Here is a 17,245-nt window from a genome sequence, read left to right on the forward strand (position 1 = left end):
TGTCTCTGTGGGGGTATCTGTACAGGTGCAGGGGGTTGATTTGTCTCTGTGGGGTTGTCTGTATGGGTGCAGGGGTTGATTTGTCTCTGGTGGTGTCCGTGGGGTGTCCATGCAGGGGTGGGTCTGCATGGGTAAGAAGGTGGATATGTCTGCATGTGTGTGGTGGAAAGGTGGCTGCATATGGGGGTGTATGTGTGAGCATCTCTCCCTCTACCTTGCTCCATTCCTGCAGGCTTTGATAAATGCCTCTCCCCATACCTTGAACTTTTCTATAAATGCTGTTGCTAAGATACAGCGATCAGTAAGAACGACTTTAAATCCAGAGTCTTCAGTAGGATTCTGGGCACCTTCCTCCAGGGGGCGGCTTTGGGGAAATTGGAGGCGGCGTGGGTGTGTGTGTGTTAAAGACCAGCCAAAAGGAGAAAGTGCTCCAAGAGATAAGGAAGGATCCTGCGGGATGTGTAAACGATGTCTCTCTAGGGCAGAAATACTTTTCAGCTCAAGGGGCACCTCCGAGAGGGAGGGAGCGAGACTGTGAGGGGCTAGTTGTGTCGTCGTAGGGAGTAGCCACAAGACCAAAAACACAGAACAGATTTGAAGCCGAAGTAGAAAAATGCAGTGGGAACAGCAGAGAAAGGAGGCTTGAATGGTGAGACCAACCGCACAATGGAATCACGTTCCTGAGGAGCAAATTCACTCAGAATCAGTATGTGGCTAAATGAGAACTTGTTGGTCAACGTGGGGATAGCCAAGCCCAGAGAAAGCAGCCAGGGCTGGGCAAGGAGTGTACTAGGGTAGGTGTCTTCCAGTGCTGGACTGGCTGTCAGGGAGGCTTAACAGATACTGACCACCCAGCTGTCTTGGTGCTGGACTGTCTGTGACTGGGGGTGGGATTGGGGCTGATACCCCTAACCCCGCAGTCCCAGCGCTGGACTTTCTGTGAGTAATAACCCTCTCTCCACCCCAGACCCATCCTTTCTTCTCCCTGGACCCAGTATCTTGGTCTGCAGTCTAAGAAGCAAACCCACAGCCACTGCAGGGAGTTAGCCAATCTCAGTGGCTAGACCAAAAAGGCCATTCTGATTGTGGAAAAAATTCCAGCTGTCATCTGGTCACCAGGAAGAGAAGGGATCATGACAAACTTCCAGAGCTCCCATCTATGGCATGGTACAAAAGGCAACAGGTACCGGAGAGGAAAGGGCCTAGATCCCACAATGATAGAGGTAAATAGGTAGATGTCTTGATCCTGCTATTAGGTGGCATCACCACAAGGGCAATGCTGGGTAATTCTGAAGCAGGAAGCACAGCTGGAGGACGTAGTGGAGATGGCATTGACCTTCTGGGAAGGGAGGCAGCTGGTGGCTTATTCCTGAGCAGTGAGAGTAGCAGCCAGAAGAGGACGCAGCTGGAGAGAGGCAGCTCAGAGTAGATGGGGAGCAGACACATGAAGGTTTTCCATCTCCTTTTAGACTGGCTACATGACTGCTCTAGCTCCTGCCTTAGGGAGGGAGGGATGCCTGGCTGTCAATTATATTATCAATGTACTATACATGCCACCTTGGCCTTGGCCATAGGATGAAGTAGAAACCCTTTGCCAGGTTGATGGATTAGGGGGAGCTCATGGTCAACCTCTGCAGCCCCCTCTGCTACAAGAGATCAGGAATGAAACCTCAAAGACATTTTTGCCTGCAACACCTAGGTGCAGAAACGCTAGGCTGCTCTGCCCTGCAGACGGGACTCAGAGTGCTGTCGATTTCACTAGGCCGTTCAGTGTCTCCCACCATGGAGCTGGTTGAAAAATGGTATGTTTGAGGGGACATGTTCAACAGTTTTTATTTTTTCAAGATATTTCGTGAAAAATTGCAACACGTTCTAAGTTTTGCACTGAAACAAGCTTGCCCTCCCATGTTTTCTATCTTTTCCTCCCTGTTCCCCCCTTTTTTCCAGTTGCAAAATGGGAGGAGGAAACAAATAGAAAAAGTCCGAAAAAAAATTTAGTACCAAAAATTGTCTGCAGAATTTTTCCTTGTTGATGAAAAGTCTGTTTTTCATGGGGGGCGGGGGTAAGGGGAGTGAAAATTTTCAACTAGTCTGTCCCACAGCCCTACCTCCCCCTCCCCGTGGTGAGTTCACGGCTGCAGTCTGCTCGTGTTGCCGTGTGCAAACTGCATGAATGTGGCTGGCCCTGTGCATCCCTTCTGGTTTGGGCCCTGCAGTGAGCTGGCTCTGGGAACGATAGGGGCTGAAGTCATGCATAGCAGCTAGTTGAATTCTGAACATGTTCAGGGGGATTTGTTCTAATCAGACGTGGAAATGGATTTTTCTATTCTGGCTGCAGAGACACAGAGATAAGGGTGCCATCAAACCCTCCGTCACACAAAGGGTTTCATTCTTATCACGTAGAGACCAGAGCTACAAGTCTAGCAGAGGCCACAGCGCTTCCAGCAGCCCCTGAAATGCCTCTTCCCTGCTTGTGTTTGATCACAGTCAGGATGCTTAGAAATAGAAGGACCCCATTCTGCTGGCACTGCAAGAATGTGTGTGTGTGCGCACCAGCACACGCATGTGTGTGTGCATTCAAAGCTGGGCTCTGATTACTGACCTTGAAAATATACTCACAACACAACACCCTATGTACCCCCACTAAGCCTAATGATACACAGTCTGTACCCACACAATCACTGAGCTGTACCTGCTCTCTGCTTGACCATACCCTGCTGCTGTAACTTCTTTGAAGAGAACTTTGCAGAGATGAAAAGGGCCACATGGAGGGGTTCGGCCTAACTGAGGGGAGGGCACGTTACAAGGCTGCGCTGCTTACACAGCCTGCACTTGATGTCCTTCTCAGCTATTTTCAGGAAGCCATTGTTTACATGATCCGTATGGTAAAACAGCAGCTCCGATAAGGTGAATGGCAAACCTACGCAGGCACATGGCGTGTGCCTTCGCTTCTGAATTGTTTGGGAGCATGGGTCAAGGCTGCAGGCTGGGGGTGGTTTCTAAACATTTCTTGGTGCAGGGGAACCAAACAGATAAAAACGCAGAGAGATGTGAACAGATTCGATGCTCCCTGCTCTCCTGGGGATGCAATAGAAAACTGAAACTCTTTATCTGCTTGAACGAGTGGAAAATATGCAAATATTTGCTCATGAAAACTTAATGTTCTTTGCCTTCCCAAGCTTAAAATATGCAAACGCACACATAAGGCACCCACCTCGCACAGATCTCATACCCAGACAGACAAAACGCCCACCACAGAAACACAGTCACAGCGCCCATCTAAACACATGCACACTCAGCGTAACATGTACCATCTAATATGTATACGCTCCGCCTGTGGGACACAAATAGGGTGACCAGACAGCAAATGTGAAAAATCGGGACAGAAGGGTGAGGAGTAATAGGAGCCTATATAAGAAAAAGACCCAAAAATCTAGACTGTCCCTATAAAATCGGGACATCTGGTCACTTTAGACACAAATGCAACCCTAAAAACATACACGCGGATGCATACATGTAAAACATATATGTGCATGCTGACTCATGTATGGTACCTATGCGGGCATTTAGAAACACACTTGCAACACATCCTGTTCCCTGCAAATGGTGTTATGTCAGCATCTCCTGTTAAATTAGGAGCAAGGGGCTGTGGGTCAGACTGCAGTACAGGAAGACACCTTGCCTAGCACATTCTGTGTCTGTTGTCAGCCATAGGTACAGCGGCACCCATGTTTTTAAGTGCTGCAGTAGGCAGGGCTAACCTGCTTGGGCACCACGGCTTCATCTGACACTCACCGCAATAAGTGGTAGTCTTTCCATTGACCGTAGTGGGATTTGGGCTGGGCCCCATACAAAGAAGTCTTATAGCGTTGCCAACACAGGCAGCTGCACTTCCTGCTCACAACGGGGCACAGAACGTGCCAGTGTGGACAAGGCTGGAAGCAGAGGGAAAGTTTAACTGTGCCTGTAAGTGCTGCTCCCCGTTTCTCCTGCAGGGGGAGCTATTTGCTCACATTGGCCCCTAACCGGCCTGGTCGCATGCCTTCCCCCCGCCCCCCCATGTCAGGGGCTGTCCAGTTCCCAGCACAGCTGTCAGGGCAAATAGGATTTGAGGGGGCAGGAGTAGGGGTGATCAGGGCCCAAAACATGAGATTCCCATCACTCCCTTGCAGACAGTTCCTAGCGGTGGCCAAGGTAACACTACCACACGTGCTGCCCAACACAAAGCATGCAGAATATTTCCTCAGAGTGGGAGGTTGTTTTGTCCTGCAGAAGTGGGGTCTCTCCACACTGGGGTGCCCTGTGCTGGGAGGGGCACAGTCTCCTCCACTCTGACAATGTGGAATTTTGCCAGGCAGCTGAGTATGCTGGACGGCTTTGGGGCTGGGCATGAGGTGAATGGGAGGGGGTGGGTCATGTGACCAAAGGGGACCCCCTATGTCAATAGCCAGTACTGAGCAAACAGCTTAGATGGGAACCCAAACCGGCCCTGCACTCCAGCTGTCTGTAAGACCCCTCTCATCTAAGTGACTTTAACGTGCTCCTTGCTGGGGGGGCCTGGGCGCAAGGCCCTGCAAATGGGGCAGATGCAGTGGTGCAATGTCACCATCTGTGTACCGTGAAGCAAGCGCCATCGCACTGAGCTGCTGCGCAGGAAGAGCAGACGAATGCAGAAGCAAACATTGACGCAGGCAGCACCTCACATTTTCTAAAGGGGCCCTAAAATCCTGCAGCTGCCCTCCAAAGGACACGGACCAGTCTGGAAAAAGAACAGGAGTACTTATTGCACCTTAGAGGCTAACACATTTATTTGGGCATAAGCTTTCGTGGGATACAGCCCACTTCATCAGATGCATGCAGTGAAAATACAGTAGGAAGAGATATATACACAGAGAACATGAAAAAATGGGAGTTGCCATACCAACTATAACAAGACTAATCAATTACAGTGGGCTATTATCAGCAGGAGAAAAAAAACTTTTGTAGTGATAATGACGATGGCCCATTTCCAACAGTTGACAAGAAGGTGTGAGTAACAGTAGGGGAAAAATTAGCATGGGGAAATAGTTTTTACTTTGTGTAATGACCCATCCACTCCCAGTCTTTATTCAAGCTTAATTTAATGGTGTCCAGTTTGCAAATTAATTCCAATTCTGCAGTTTCTCGTTGGAGTCTGTTTTTGAAGTCTTTTTGTTGGACAATTGCAACTTTTCGGTCTGTAATTGAGTGACCAGGGAGGTTGAAGTATTCTCCAACTGGTTTTTGAATGTTATAATTCTTGATGTCTGAGTTGTGTCCATTTATTCTTTTGCGTAGAGACTGTCCAGTTTGGCCAATTTACGTGGCAAAGGGGCATTGCTGGCACAAGATGGCATATATCACATTGGTAGATGTGCAACGATAGGTTCCTGGGTTAGTGTTTTTGGTATGTGGTGTGTGGTCATTACATAAATTAAAAACTATTTCCCCATGCTAATTTTTCCCCTATTGTTACTCACACCTTCTTGTCAACTGTTGGAAATGGGCCATCCTCGTTATCACTACAAAAGTTTTTTTTCTCCTGCTGATAATAGCCCACCTTAATTGATTAGTCTCATTATAGTTGGCACGGCAACACCTAGTTTTTCATGTCCTCTGTGTATATATATTTTCCTACTGTATTTTCCACAGCATGCATCCGATGAAGTGGGTTTTAGCCCACAAAAGCTTATGACCAAATAAATTTGTTAGTCTCTAAGGTGCCACAAGTATTCCTGTTCTTTTTGCTGATACAGACTAACACGGCTACCACTCTGAACCTGGGACCAGTCTGGGGCTCTCCTTCTCTCAATTCAGGCTCCATCTAGCCTTAATTCATCCTCCGGCAGAGCTGTGGGTGGCACTGCACTGGGTGTGTAGAACACAGGCCTCTGAGGGTCTACAAACATGAAGTAATTTAGCCTCATAACACCCCTGCAAGGTAGGAATTAGGGCCGAGATGATCAGATGTTACTAGTGATTCTGGGGGGCCCAACCTGAGCTGCCTTAAAGGGGCTTGGTTGTCAGAGGGCAGGAGCTCAGCACTTCCTGACAATCAGGCCCCTTTATGGTGTCTTTTGGGTACCCAAATATTTAGGCACCTAAAATGACTGGTCATTTTTCAATATCTTGGCCTATCGGCCCATTTCACTAAAGCCAGCAGAGCCTAAGTGACGTGCCTGTAACACAGTGAGTCAGTAGCAGGGTTGGGAAGAGAACAGAAAATCCTGACTAACAACTCCCTGTGCTATTGGAAAGCACTCACTCCTTTCCAGGACAGAGCTGGCTCTGCTCCTAAGGAGTAGGCCCTGCTCTAAAAGGGGAATCAGCTGTTGAGTTGAACAAGTAATGATGTGGGGGGAGGGGAGATTGCTCAGCCTGGTACAGTCCAGAGTGTGGAGGAGGGACTCACAAAGGACCAGACCGTCTTCCAAGGGAGGATGGAAAAGACAGTAATTACATAAGAGCCCTTGACCAGCAGCTGGTTTCAATCAGCTGGACCTCCTCTCACCCGTTCCTCTGGCAGTGTTAACAAGGAGCAGCCGAGGATACACGTAGCTCAGTGCAGGGCCTCTCTTAAGGGGTTCAGAGGTAAGGGGTTCCCTGTCTTCCACTCACAAGGCAAAGTACCTGGAGAGTAGGAAGGGGTGGCAATAGAAAAGGTACTTAATGATAAAGGATAAGTGGCTGGGAAGAAGTGTGAAGGGGCTATTTGCCTGTGTCTAGATATGCATAATGCCTCCAGCCTAGAGAAAAAGCCAGCTCTGCTCAGTGGCTGTGGAAGATGCAAGGAAATGAATGTGTACGTGTGTGTGAGCGACAGAGATAGGGTGACCAGATGTCCCAATTTTATAGGGACAGTCATGATTTTGGGGTCTTTTTCTTATATAGGCTCCTATTACCCCCCACCCCCGTCCTGATTTTTCACATTTGCTGTCTGGTCACCCTAGACAGAGAGAAACGGGAAAAGGAGCAGAGCAGAGGGCTTGGACTGCAGAGGGTTGGAGGAGCTCCTGTGATTAGGCCAGGAAGGGGTCAGTAGTCCTTCTAGATAGGTTAGGGGCCACTTGCAGGGGATTGGGGGTGAGGGGGAGGAGACAGGGCAGGGGGGTCAGTCCCTGTAGATAGGCTAGGAGTCATGTGCATGTGATGGGTGGGGAGGGACAATGTAATGAAGGGGACATTGGGGAAGTTCATTTCTTTCATTCTCCAGGTTTTGTCCGAGGGGGGAGCAGCTGCACTTCAGCAGAGAGTACTGGAATCCAATCTGGCAAGAGCTTTCCAGTGTTGTCTTCAAGGCAGAGAGAAAGCGTGTGTGTGTGCGTGTGTGCGCGTGTGCAAAGCCCTGTGGATTCCCCATGTGCTTCTGATCAGATGATAAAATAGCCCATGAACTCTTCAGTAAACTGTGTTTTCACCTACCCCGCTAGCTCACAAGAGTGTAGCGAGAAGATGGAAGCCAACTTTCTCCCACTGCTCCAAGGAAAACGTCGCCCATAGATAAGATGCAGAGCTGCAAAAGGGGCTGGAAAATATCCTACCTGGAAATATTCAATAGCTCCCAGAGGAGCTAGGCCAAGATGACTCAGAGATTGGCTCTACTTTCATATTAACTGTGCTGCGGCTTCACTTTCACACCCCACAGGATGCTCCCAACCCTAATTCAGCCTCACCACTAGCCATGGGAGGGAGGCAATTCAGGGTCCTTGGGCCATAATCTCTGTCACAGCTCCATTAGCAGGGAATTTGGCCTAGCATCCCCATTTTACATATGGGGAAACTGAAGCACAGAGTGGTGACCAGGCAGGTCAATGGCAGAACCTGGATTAAAAGTCAGGAGTACTGTTGTGAATTGCTGAAGAGCACCTCTGCCCTGGTGAGGCCACCCTGATGGCTGGGACGAAAGGGGCATTTGTCTATGTGCATTCATTTGTGGGGTTCCAGTAGAGCAGGGAGGTCAATAACATCCCCAGTGCTTCCCCTCCCTCCTCCGCCCTATGCTCTCTGCACATATTTTCCCAGCCTTTCTGTTTGCTTCTCCAGTGGTGCTGGGGTTCCTGCCAAGCCCCAGCTACTCCTCGGGAAGCGAGCCGGCTGTAACTGCCTCTGACTCCCAAACTAAACAATCGGAAAAATGTTTCCTTTCCTCAGGCTCCCATGGCCTGTTAAACATTCTCCAGCTTTCCTCTGGAATTACAGGAGCGGAGCAAACCTGCTGAGTTGGCATTTATGCTCAGAGGGTGGAGGGGGAAATCGCTTTGCTCACCCCGGCCACCCAGGCCCGAGCCAAGTCTAGCTAGAGAAGACGCCTGGAAGGCCTCTGGCTTAGCTGCATGGGGAATTGAGGGCAAAGGGTACCCTGCAACAGCACAGCATCTCGGCCCCAGGCCCCTCACGCAAGGCCCACCACAGATGGCGTGACGAGATAGCCCAGGGCTGGCTACAAAGAGCCACGTACACATCTGGCTCGAGAGAAGAGTTGGTGGCGTGGGCTTTCCCCAGCGAGGTCATGTTCCAGAGCGTTTCCGGCTGGAGACGCCCTTTCTGGAGAAGATTTCAGGCAGAGGACGTGACCCGTGCACCAGAGAGGGGACCGGTCTGTGCCCCCGCCAGAGAGGGAACCAAAACAGGGAAGAGACAGATCCCTACCCGAGCCAGCAGGAGGCGCTGTAAGGAATGGAGCAGAGGCGGGAACACTGGGGAAAGCCTGCCCTAGCCACCCAGTAGGGATTGGGGCCTGGGGGGTGAGCAACAGCTCTGCCCCAGCGGCAGCAGGGGGGCTAATGCAGGGGACGGCGGGGGGATGTTTGTGCAGGGCTCGGGGGACGCTGTGCGCCGCAGCAGAGCAGAGGAGGCAGGCAGGGAAAGGTCAGGCCTGGAGGGACTGTCCCGGCCAGAGGGGCAAGTGATGGACGGGGACTTGCCCAATGCCCCTGTGCGTGTCAAACCCGAGCTCTCCCCGGGCAGGCAGCTGCTGCCACTGTCCCTGGGGGCCTGAAGGCAGGGCCCGGGGCTGGGGGGGTCTCCTCGCTTTCCAGCTTGCTCCAGGCAAGGGTTAAAGGCGGCGGTGCGGAGCGAGCCGGGCCGCGGGGAGAAGGGGGCGCGCCGGGGGCGGGGAGGGAGGCAGGCGCAGCCCGGCTCTGCGCCGAAGCCAGCGGTTTGCGGTGCCTTTGCCAGCAGCGAGCTCCCCGCGCCATGGGACTCGGGGCGAGCGGCGCTAGCAGAGGCTGCCCGGCCAGCAGCGGGGAGTGAGCGGCTCGCAGCGCACGGGACCCTTCCGGCGGCGGCCTGTCGCCTCTTCTGCAGGGTGAGCCGGGGGCGGAGGGGCGAGGGCTGCGGGTTTGATCGCAAGCGCGGCTCGCCCGCCTCGCTGGGGCCCATTGCGCCCTCCAGCCCCGGTGTAGGCTCGACCAGGCAGAGCTGAGCAACCACACGTGCCTATCCCGGCTCCCCGGCCCCTTCGGCGCTACTCCTCCGCAGCTGGAAGGCTCCTGCTGTGGCAGCACCGCAGGGCCAGATGTGGCTCTCGGATGCCTGCCCCAGGCTTCATGCCCCAGAGAGCAGAAGTTGGCCACTGCTAACTAAGCCTCAAACGCCCCCCCCCCCCCGGGATGGAAGAAATGCTTACCGGGGGGGGGGGGGGGTGAGCTGCAGGGGGAAGTGACTTGGCCAAGGTCACAGACTCAGTCAGTGGCAGAGGACTCAGCAGCATGTGGTTTCTAGTCCTGTGAGCGGGTCACTTGGCTGCACCTTGTGACCTTGGCGGTGATGGAACAGTACCCACTGGGGTGTGAGCTGGTTAGATGCTCTCTAATGGGATTTAGAGCAAGACTCCAATTAAAGAAAATACCCATTGCTGAGTGAGCTGCAAGAAGTTTGTCTGTGACCCTCCCCCAAGCTTAGAAACCGATTTGATGCTCTCATGAGCTAACAGATTTATCGTTCCCCTACCAGAACTCCTGTCCTTCCTGATAGCAGCAGACAGCTCAAGAATACCCTGGCAATGTGCCTTCCCCCCTCCGTGACCCCCCAGATATGTCAGCTCAGAAGTAGGTATGCTTTCAGCTTTGCCAGCGGTATGAGGTGAGCAAATGACCCAAGCAGGATGTTTTTAGTGTTGTAAGGTCACGACCCTTATCGCAGAGCTAACCTCTGAGACCTGAGTTTGTTTTCATCACCAGGGGCTCTTGGATTTGCCTCTTCTCCTTTTATTGCAGCCTGAAGATTGAATCCCCGGGCGCTGGTGCCCTGGGTTCCAGTGGTTACACTATGGGTGCTGGTGCTCTAGGTTCTGGAGGACAGGCCGCCTCTTAGTGGCAGGACCCCAGGCTCCAGGGAGTCAGGCGCCCTAGCAGTGACGCCACTGCGGCTTGGACTGCAGCCTTAGCCCTCCAGGGACAGGCATGTATTAGACTCCAAAGTAGCAGCTCTCTACAGAACCGTTACGAACTCTGTCTTTCTGTCTCCTTCCTTCCCTCTTTGCTCCCGCGATGAATGAACTGGCTTTAGCCACAGAGAATGGAGGTGCAGTGCCCTGTCCTTTCATGTTGGCCTCTGCCTTGGCTCAGTCATCCCCTTCTTCTGTCTCTCTCTCTTACTGGCTCATGTCTTCCAGGTCACTATGGTAATGATTCAGCTACGAGCTCGCGTGGCCTTCCTTGTGCTCCCTCTGTTTGTATTTGGGGCACCTACCGATGAGCCTGACCCCAAAGAAGCAACAACCCTCCCAAATGGCTGCAGACGCTGCTGCGACCCACTGGATTCCCATGGCTCCTCAGAGGTCACCCCCGGCCCTGCCGGACGCCATTCGTCACTGTACCCAATGCCGGAGGTGCGTCCATACATCAACATCACCATACTGAAGGGTAAGTGCCAAGCCAGTGCGCCTGGGACCCAAGGTCTGCTTTGGAACCAGCGTCGCTGTAGTGAAAGGTAAGGTTCTGTGCTGGCATACCAGGTGCCCACAGACTACCAGTGACTTCAGTGTCACCATACTGAAGGGCAACAGTGCATCAGTTATACCCATCAAACACCCAGTTGCCAGACTGAAAGGCATGCCCCAGCATTCCAGTGCCTGATGTCCAGACTGATGGACGTCTAGTTGTCTGTCATTATGAAGGGTAAGTGCCCATGCTGGTACATGTAGACTTATGCCCATGTAGCCAGAGAGGTGGAATCAGCCTGTAGAATGCCAGTTTCCCCCTGACCCAGCAGTCTTCCTGCTGTAGCCTCTGAATTCAGGGGAGCCACCTCTTCGCCTGCTTTCCACTGGCTCCTGTTTATTGCCACTGGGGGAGAAGCATCAGCAGTTGCCTCTTGCCAATCTGAACCTACTTCAGGATCAAGCTGCCCTGTAGTGCAGAGGGAGGGAGCAGCGGGTCTTTGCCCAGCCAGGAAGAAGGAGAGGGTGTGCCGTTAACAAAGGCACAGTGCCACCACTAATGTCCTGTGCAGGGAAGGCTAATGGGAGGCCATCTCCGTGGACCTCATGTCATCTGGGAGAGGGAGGAGGGGAATGACATGAGCCCTAACGTTCACTTTTCTCCCCAAGCAGCTAGGAGGATGCTTGCATGAACACCCCCACACTCATATTTGCAAAGAGTGACTCCCAGCCAAGACCTGCTCCAGGCAGCTCCTGCTGGCTTAGCTCAGGGTGGAATGGGGGTGGCTCTCCGGTGCAGATCAGCTACTTCCTCAAGGGTCCCCATTTGAGGCTTAATGCATAGGATGTGCATGCATGGTGAGTCCTGGCACTGAACGGGAGATTCTGCTCAGTTCATCATTGCTCTGCAGCCCCTTTGTGCTAGCTAGGCATAGGGGCGCTCAGAACCACCTCCACAACAGCTCCCAGCACTGGGGGCATTCTGGGGCCAGAGCAGGGAGGGGTGGCCGGGGGAACCGGTGCTCAAGGAAGTTTGTGTTCCTGCAAAGCCCCAAAGAGGCTCGTGAAACAGGGTAACAAGTTAGGGGTGTCATAGCCTGTGTGGGAGGCTGCACTAGCCCCCACAACCCCTGAACAGGGAAAGCACAGACTAGCTGTGCTGGTGCCTGCACAGGGATGAATCAGGTCCTCTGTACACAGCTCTAGTTTCTGGCCACAACCCTGGTCTCCTCAAGACAGCCCAGTGCTTGGCAGCTTTCACATCTCACTTGGTTATCTTATGGAGCGCATCCCTCTGCTTTGTTTCCTAGGAGACAAAGGAGATCGGGGGGAGCCTGGGACTCCAGGCAAATGGGGCAAAGAGGGGCCACCAGGCGAGCGGGGCCCCCAGGGTCAGAAAGGCAGCAAGGGGCAGATGGGTGCCCCGGGGGATCCGTGCAAGCACCAGTATGCCGCTTTCTCGGTGGGCCGCAAGAAGGCACTGCACAGCAGCGAGGGCTACCAGGCCCTGATCTTCGACACCGTCTTTGTCAACCTCTATGGCCACTTCGACATGTTCAAGGGCAAGTTCTACTGCTACACGGCCGGCCTCTACTACTTCAGCCTAAACGTCCACACCTGGAACTTCAAGGAGACCTACATGCACGTCATGCACAACGACCAGGAGCAGGTCATCCTGTACGCCCAGCCCAGCGACCGCAGTATCATGCAGAGCCAGAGCCTCATGCTGGAGCTGCGGGAGAACGACGAGGTCTGGGTGCGCCTCTACAAGCGGGAGCGAGAGAACGCCATCTACAGCGATGATGTGGACATCTACATCACCTTCAGCGGCTACTTGATCAAGCCCAGCCTGGAATGACTGCGCTCCTCCCTCTCTGTCCTTCTCTCTCTCTCTCTCTTTCTCTTTTCACTGCCCGCAGTCGCTGCAAACCACAAAGGAGGAAATGGACTGGGGGCTCCCTGGGCGGGTCATGGGATGGGAGGGCACTAGGGAGCCTGAAAGAAAACACCAGCTAGCCAAATCAGGGCCATCCTCATTCAAAGTGTGTCATTGACTTCCAGGTAAGCCCCATTCACCTTGAATAGGGGGTGCCTCAGGTCACCCCTGGTCTTGCTAGGCCATGTGAGCCTTCCCACAGCCTAACTCAGCGGTAGGGACACAGATAACGATACAAAGCAAGGGAGTGATGGTACAGTCCCTGGCTGTGTAGACTGTCGCTCATCTGGGACATAGAGGACCGGATCCTCCGCTGGTGTAAATCGGTGTCGCTCCACTGAAGTCAACAGAGTTATACCCAGGCACACCTGCTGTGGATCTGGCCCTAAGTATTGAAAGAGAGCGAGACCCTGTCGGCCATCAGCAAAGCTCTCCTCCAAGCCTCCCGTGGGATGCTCTCCAGTCTCAACTCCCGTGGTAGGTGCAAAGCCATCCCAGCTTTGGACTGTTCCTTTTCTGGAGGCTGAAACAGACCTGATTCTGCTCCCCCACCAGATTTACACCAGTGTAACTATCAACTTCTGCAGAGTTCCCCCTACTGCATGCTGGTGTGAGAAGAGAATCAGGCACTGGATTCCACTGCCACAGTCCCATGGGTGTGTCTGGAACAGCTGTGCTAGGAGACAATCATTCCTTTAAAATCCCACCTCCAATCCATTTGAAAACACAATAGGGAGGGACTGGCTGAGTCTGGTGGTAGGTTACACCTTTTACTACTAATGCACAGGGTCAGCTTCTGTCCAGTATCTCCCTGATACTCCAATGGAAGAGGGATAGCCAGTGGTTGCTTCGTAACCTGTACCAGGTGAATTGGGCATCTCAGTCCTGCTCCCAGTGAACAGGTGTCCACATCATTAAAACGTCCCCACTGCTGACTCTGTCTCCTTTGCTGGTGATCTCAGTGGAGAAGCCATGGAGACTGAAATACACTCCCACCCCTTGCAGTCAGGGGTGAGACACGTTGGCAGGGCTGCACGGCAAAGCTTGTGCTGCCACTGCCTGGGCGTGACCGCCGGGGTTTTCAGTGGCCCTCAGCGCTGACCTAGCTCTGCTTCCACTGACATCAAAGGGAGCTTTGCCACTGGCTTCACTGGCAGCTGAATCAGCTCTGAGTGCTTTTGCAAACCCCTCCCTACGTGTCCTGAGGACACAGTAAAGACGAGCTGCCAGGCTGTCACTGGGTCCGTTTTCGACAGGACTAAACTCACACCGGAAAGACATCAGAGGGAAAGAAAGGAGAGGTGAACACGAGAGCACTGCAGGCCAGTCTCTCTCTTGTTCATATTGCTGCCCCTGATTTACTCAGGATGAGGAGCGGAGGGGAAAGGATGAGTCCCAGGCTCTTCCCCACCTGACCCTCAGATCAGCTTGCATTAGCATAACTGGTATGAAAAGCAGGGTCCCTCCAAGGAAGGTTGGTTGGTCCTAATCAGGGGCCCCATGCGTCTGATGGAATGCCAGGGTGTGAGGAACATGGAGACTGGAATTCCCCTCTCCCGGCCCAGTGGAGTGTGGAAAGGCTCCAGAGTCGGGCTTGGGGGAGTCGTGAGGGAGCCGCATGCTGGGGGTGAGGTTTAGGAGTGAAGGAACTAGCAATTGAATTCCTCTCCCTCTCTTTTTAGAAGCCACAGACTGCCAACCCAGCTGTTGTGTATTTACAGTGTGTGGTGTCCCTGTGTCTCCCCAGAGAGGAGCAGGAATCTCTAATGCTGAATAACTTCCAGACCTGAGCTCTGAATTCCCTCCCTTTCCAATGTCACTGTTTACTTCTGCAGGGCCAGGGCCAGCTTGGGGGCTCAAACACTCCAAAATGGCAGCTGGTTGGTGCTTAAAATGCATTGGTGGGGAGGGGAGGGAGAATGTGTGTTTCATGGGCCAGCTTCAGCCCCTTGGTGCTAAATAAGATGGCAGCCCCTTGGTGCTAAACCAGGTTTCAAGAGAGTCACTGGTGCTTACTGGGAGGGGTGTCAGGGTAGCAGAGACACAAAGTACTGTGGAATTAATGGTGCTTTACATTACAGAAAACTACCAAGAACTTTTGTATATATGTTTTCAGTTTTATTAAAACTTTTTTTTGCACTTTGAGATGATTTCCCCTATAGGGTCTTTTCTTTCTGTCTCCAGTCAGGTTAAGGCAGGGGGCCCCTCTGGTGTAGGAGGCCAGAAAACCTGGCTTCTATTCCTGGCGCAGTCACTCACCTACTGAGTGATCTTGGGCGAGTTACTCTCAGTGCCTCTGTTTCCCCATCTGTCAGATGGAGATAATGATGCTCAACCTCCTTTGAGATCTATGGATGAAAGGCGCTATGTGAGATTTGTCGTTAGTAGGACATTTCTGATCCTTCATAGAAAATGTTCTCAGCTACCAAAGCTCCAAGACGGTGCAGGAGTTACTGGAGAATAAACTGCTAGCGAAGGGAAAAGTACAAATTCTTCAAGGGGGTTCTTTAGCTGAACATGGGGAGGTGGGAGTCGCTTGTAAGAGAACAGATGTTTTTTCTTGTGCTGTTGCCGATCTTGGTCCTTGTTGGCTGCTCTATACAGGAAGAACGGGCTTTCCCTGTGGTATTTCCAGGAAGATGTGACGTCTGAACCATAGCGGAGGGAAATGAAGTAATTGAATGAACGTTTACAAACGTCAGTAATGTTACCGGGGGAACGAGGGGGGAGTTTGAGAGCCAGGTTGAGGAGATGGCTCAGGCTGGGGAGATCTGTAGAGGAAAGTGGAGGCTGAGGTTGGGAGGATGCGTGGGGTACAGATCCAATTGGTGGGCATGGGTGGAGGCTTGGGGATCAGCTGGGAAGTTGGTGCAGGTTTGGAGGCCAAACGGTGGGACTGGGTGGAAGGTTTTAGAGGTGGGGTGAAAATCTGGGGAACAGGTAAATGCATGGGACTTACTTCAGCATGTTTGGGGCTTGCTGCTGAATGGAGGCTGTGCATCCTCAACTGCCGCTGAAGTGAGTGATGGCTGTGGGTGTGGGACAGGAGTAAGAGGGCCTCTGCCTGGGGACGGCTCAGCTTTGGGTCTTACGTAAGACACTGGTCTCAGCTGCCTCCTGTGTGCCAGGAGGCTCTGATTGGTTTGTAACTCATTTGGGATAGGATGGGGCAGATATAATTACATTCCTCCTCCCACTCCCCCAGACCCCCCATGGTCCCAGTGCCAGTTTCGGAGTCCAGGCTGGACCCTGGCACATCTGGTACTCCTCCGGGTCCTGCCCGAGCCACTGCCGCTTTTCTCTCCTACCCCACCCCTAGTATAATGAAACAAACAGAGAGATCCTCAGCAAACACAGAGCATGCTCACGTCCCAGTGCCATTCAGTGGAGATGCTGCTAGAATCGGCCATGTCTATTCCACCCCCTGCAGGAGCCATTCGGTAGGGTGGGGTGAGGGTCTGAGGTGCTCTGACCTTTGAGGAGCCTTTGTGTGACTTGAGCAAACAATGCCCTTTCTGTTGCTCCCTCGCTGATCACCCCACCTCATTCCACGCAAGGGAAGCTGCATTAATGGCCTAGCTAGCTCGACCACCTGGCACTGTGCGACGGGCCATCCTGACTGACTGAGACGGAAGGTGCCCCAACACACCAGTGAGGGATGGCCTGTGAGCCAGCCATTTACTAGCCCGTGTGACGTGTACTAATCTCAGGTGGGCCATGGCATTTTACCGTGTGACTCCACATATACAAGGTGAATGAGTGACACCAGGCCTTAAAGAGGTCTCACAGCCCTGCTGGCTGCATAACCATAGGATTTCATTAGTGCCGGTCAGCATCAGGGCTCGGACAGCTTGTTTGACCCACTGACAAGGCTGCTTCGCCAGCCACTGACTCACCTCAGGGTCTCTGGGCCAAACTCAGAGCTAGTGTAATCAGCATTGACTTCAAGGGAGCTGTGCTGGTTTACAGAAGCTGAGGATCTAACAGGTAAAGAGGGGGAAGTGGGAGAGCAGAGGCATGAGGACAAGCTACCCTGCTTTCTGGAGGAGGGAATGGTGGCTGCATCTCCAGCCCAGCTGGAGATTCCTGCAGTAGCTTCTTGCCACGTGTTACTCCCCTTCCCACCCCTGCAAAAAAAAGAAAAGAAAAAACAGATGGAAAAAAAATCAAGGGAGAAGCAGGGAGGGGAGGGGAGAGCCCAGCACCAAAGAGAGAGTCCCAGAAGGGGACCACCTTCAACAGCTCTGCCACACATGCAGCAGGGGGTGGGGGGGAAGAGCACCCAACACTGCCCACAGGCCAATTGTTGCAAGCTCTGAAGCAGCTGTCAGCCGGCCCCCCTGTCTAGCTGGGCACAGAGGTAGGCCCCGAGGGGAGCGCTGGTACGCGTGTCAGGACATTCAATGGGC

At 52.9% G+C, this 17,245-nt stretch overlaps 1 protein-coding gene across 4 annotated transcripts; it reads left to right on the forward strand.

The window, feature by feature from the left end:
- Nucleotides 1–6,567: 6,567 nt before the first annotated feature.
- On the forward strand, nt 6,568–14,981 carry C1QTNF6 (C1q and TNF related 6). 4 transcript variants are annotated; one of them, XM_024212970.2, is made up of 4 exons: nt 9,239–9,325; nt 9,973–10,101; nt 10,634–10,883; nt 12,211–14,981. In XM_024212970.2, the coding sequence occupies exons 3-4, from the start codon at nt 10,640–10,642 to the stop codon at nt 12,756–12,758; spliced, it is 792 nt and encodes a 263-aa protein (XP_024068738.1). In that variant the 5' UTR covers nt 9,239–9,325; nt 9,973–10,101; nt 10,634–10,639; the 3' UTR covers nt 12,759–14,981. The 4 variants fall into 4 exon arrangements, with proteins under 4 accessions (XP_024068740.1, XP_024068739.1, XP_024068742.1 ...); XM_024212972.3 differs by lacking the exons at nt 9,239–9,325; nt 9,973–10,101 and adding an exon at nt 6,568–6,609; XM_024212971.3 differs by lacking the exons at nt 9,239–9,325; nt 9,973–10,101 and adding an exon at nt 8,191–8,687.
- The last annotated feature ends 2,264 nt before the right edge of the window (nt 14,982–17,245 follow it).

Source organism: Terrapene carolina, unplaced genomic scaffold (assembly GCF_002925995.2).
Source record: "Terrapene carolina triunguis isolate 2854851 unplaced genomic scaffold, T_m_triunguis-2.0 Scaffold247, whole genome shotgun sequence".
NCBI lineage: Eukaryota > Metazoa > Chordata > Testudines > Emydidae > Terrapene > Terrapene triunguis.

What these genes read in the sequence shown, in the direction of transcription:
- C1QTNF6 (XM_024212972.3), top strand. Translation starts at nt 10,640, where the DNA reads ATGGTAATGATTCAGCTACGAGCTCGCGTGGCCTTCCTTGTGCTCCCT. An exon ending in CAACATCACCATACTGAAGG is followed by an intron (nt 10,884 to 12,210) that starts GTAAGTGCCAAG and finishes TTTGTTTCCTAG; the next exon opens with GAGACAAAGGAGATCGGGGG.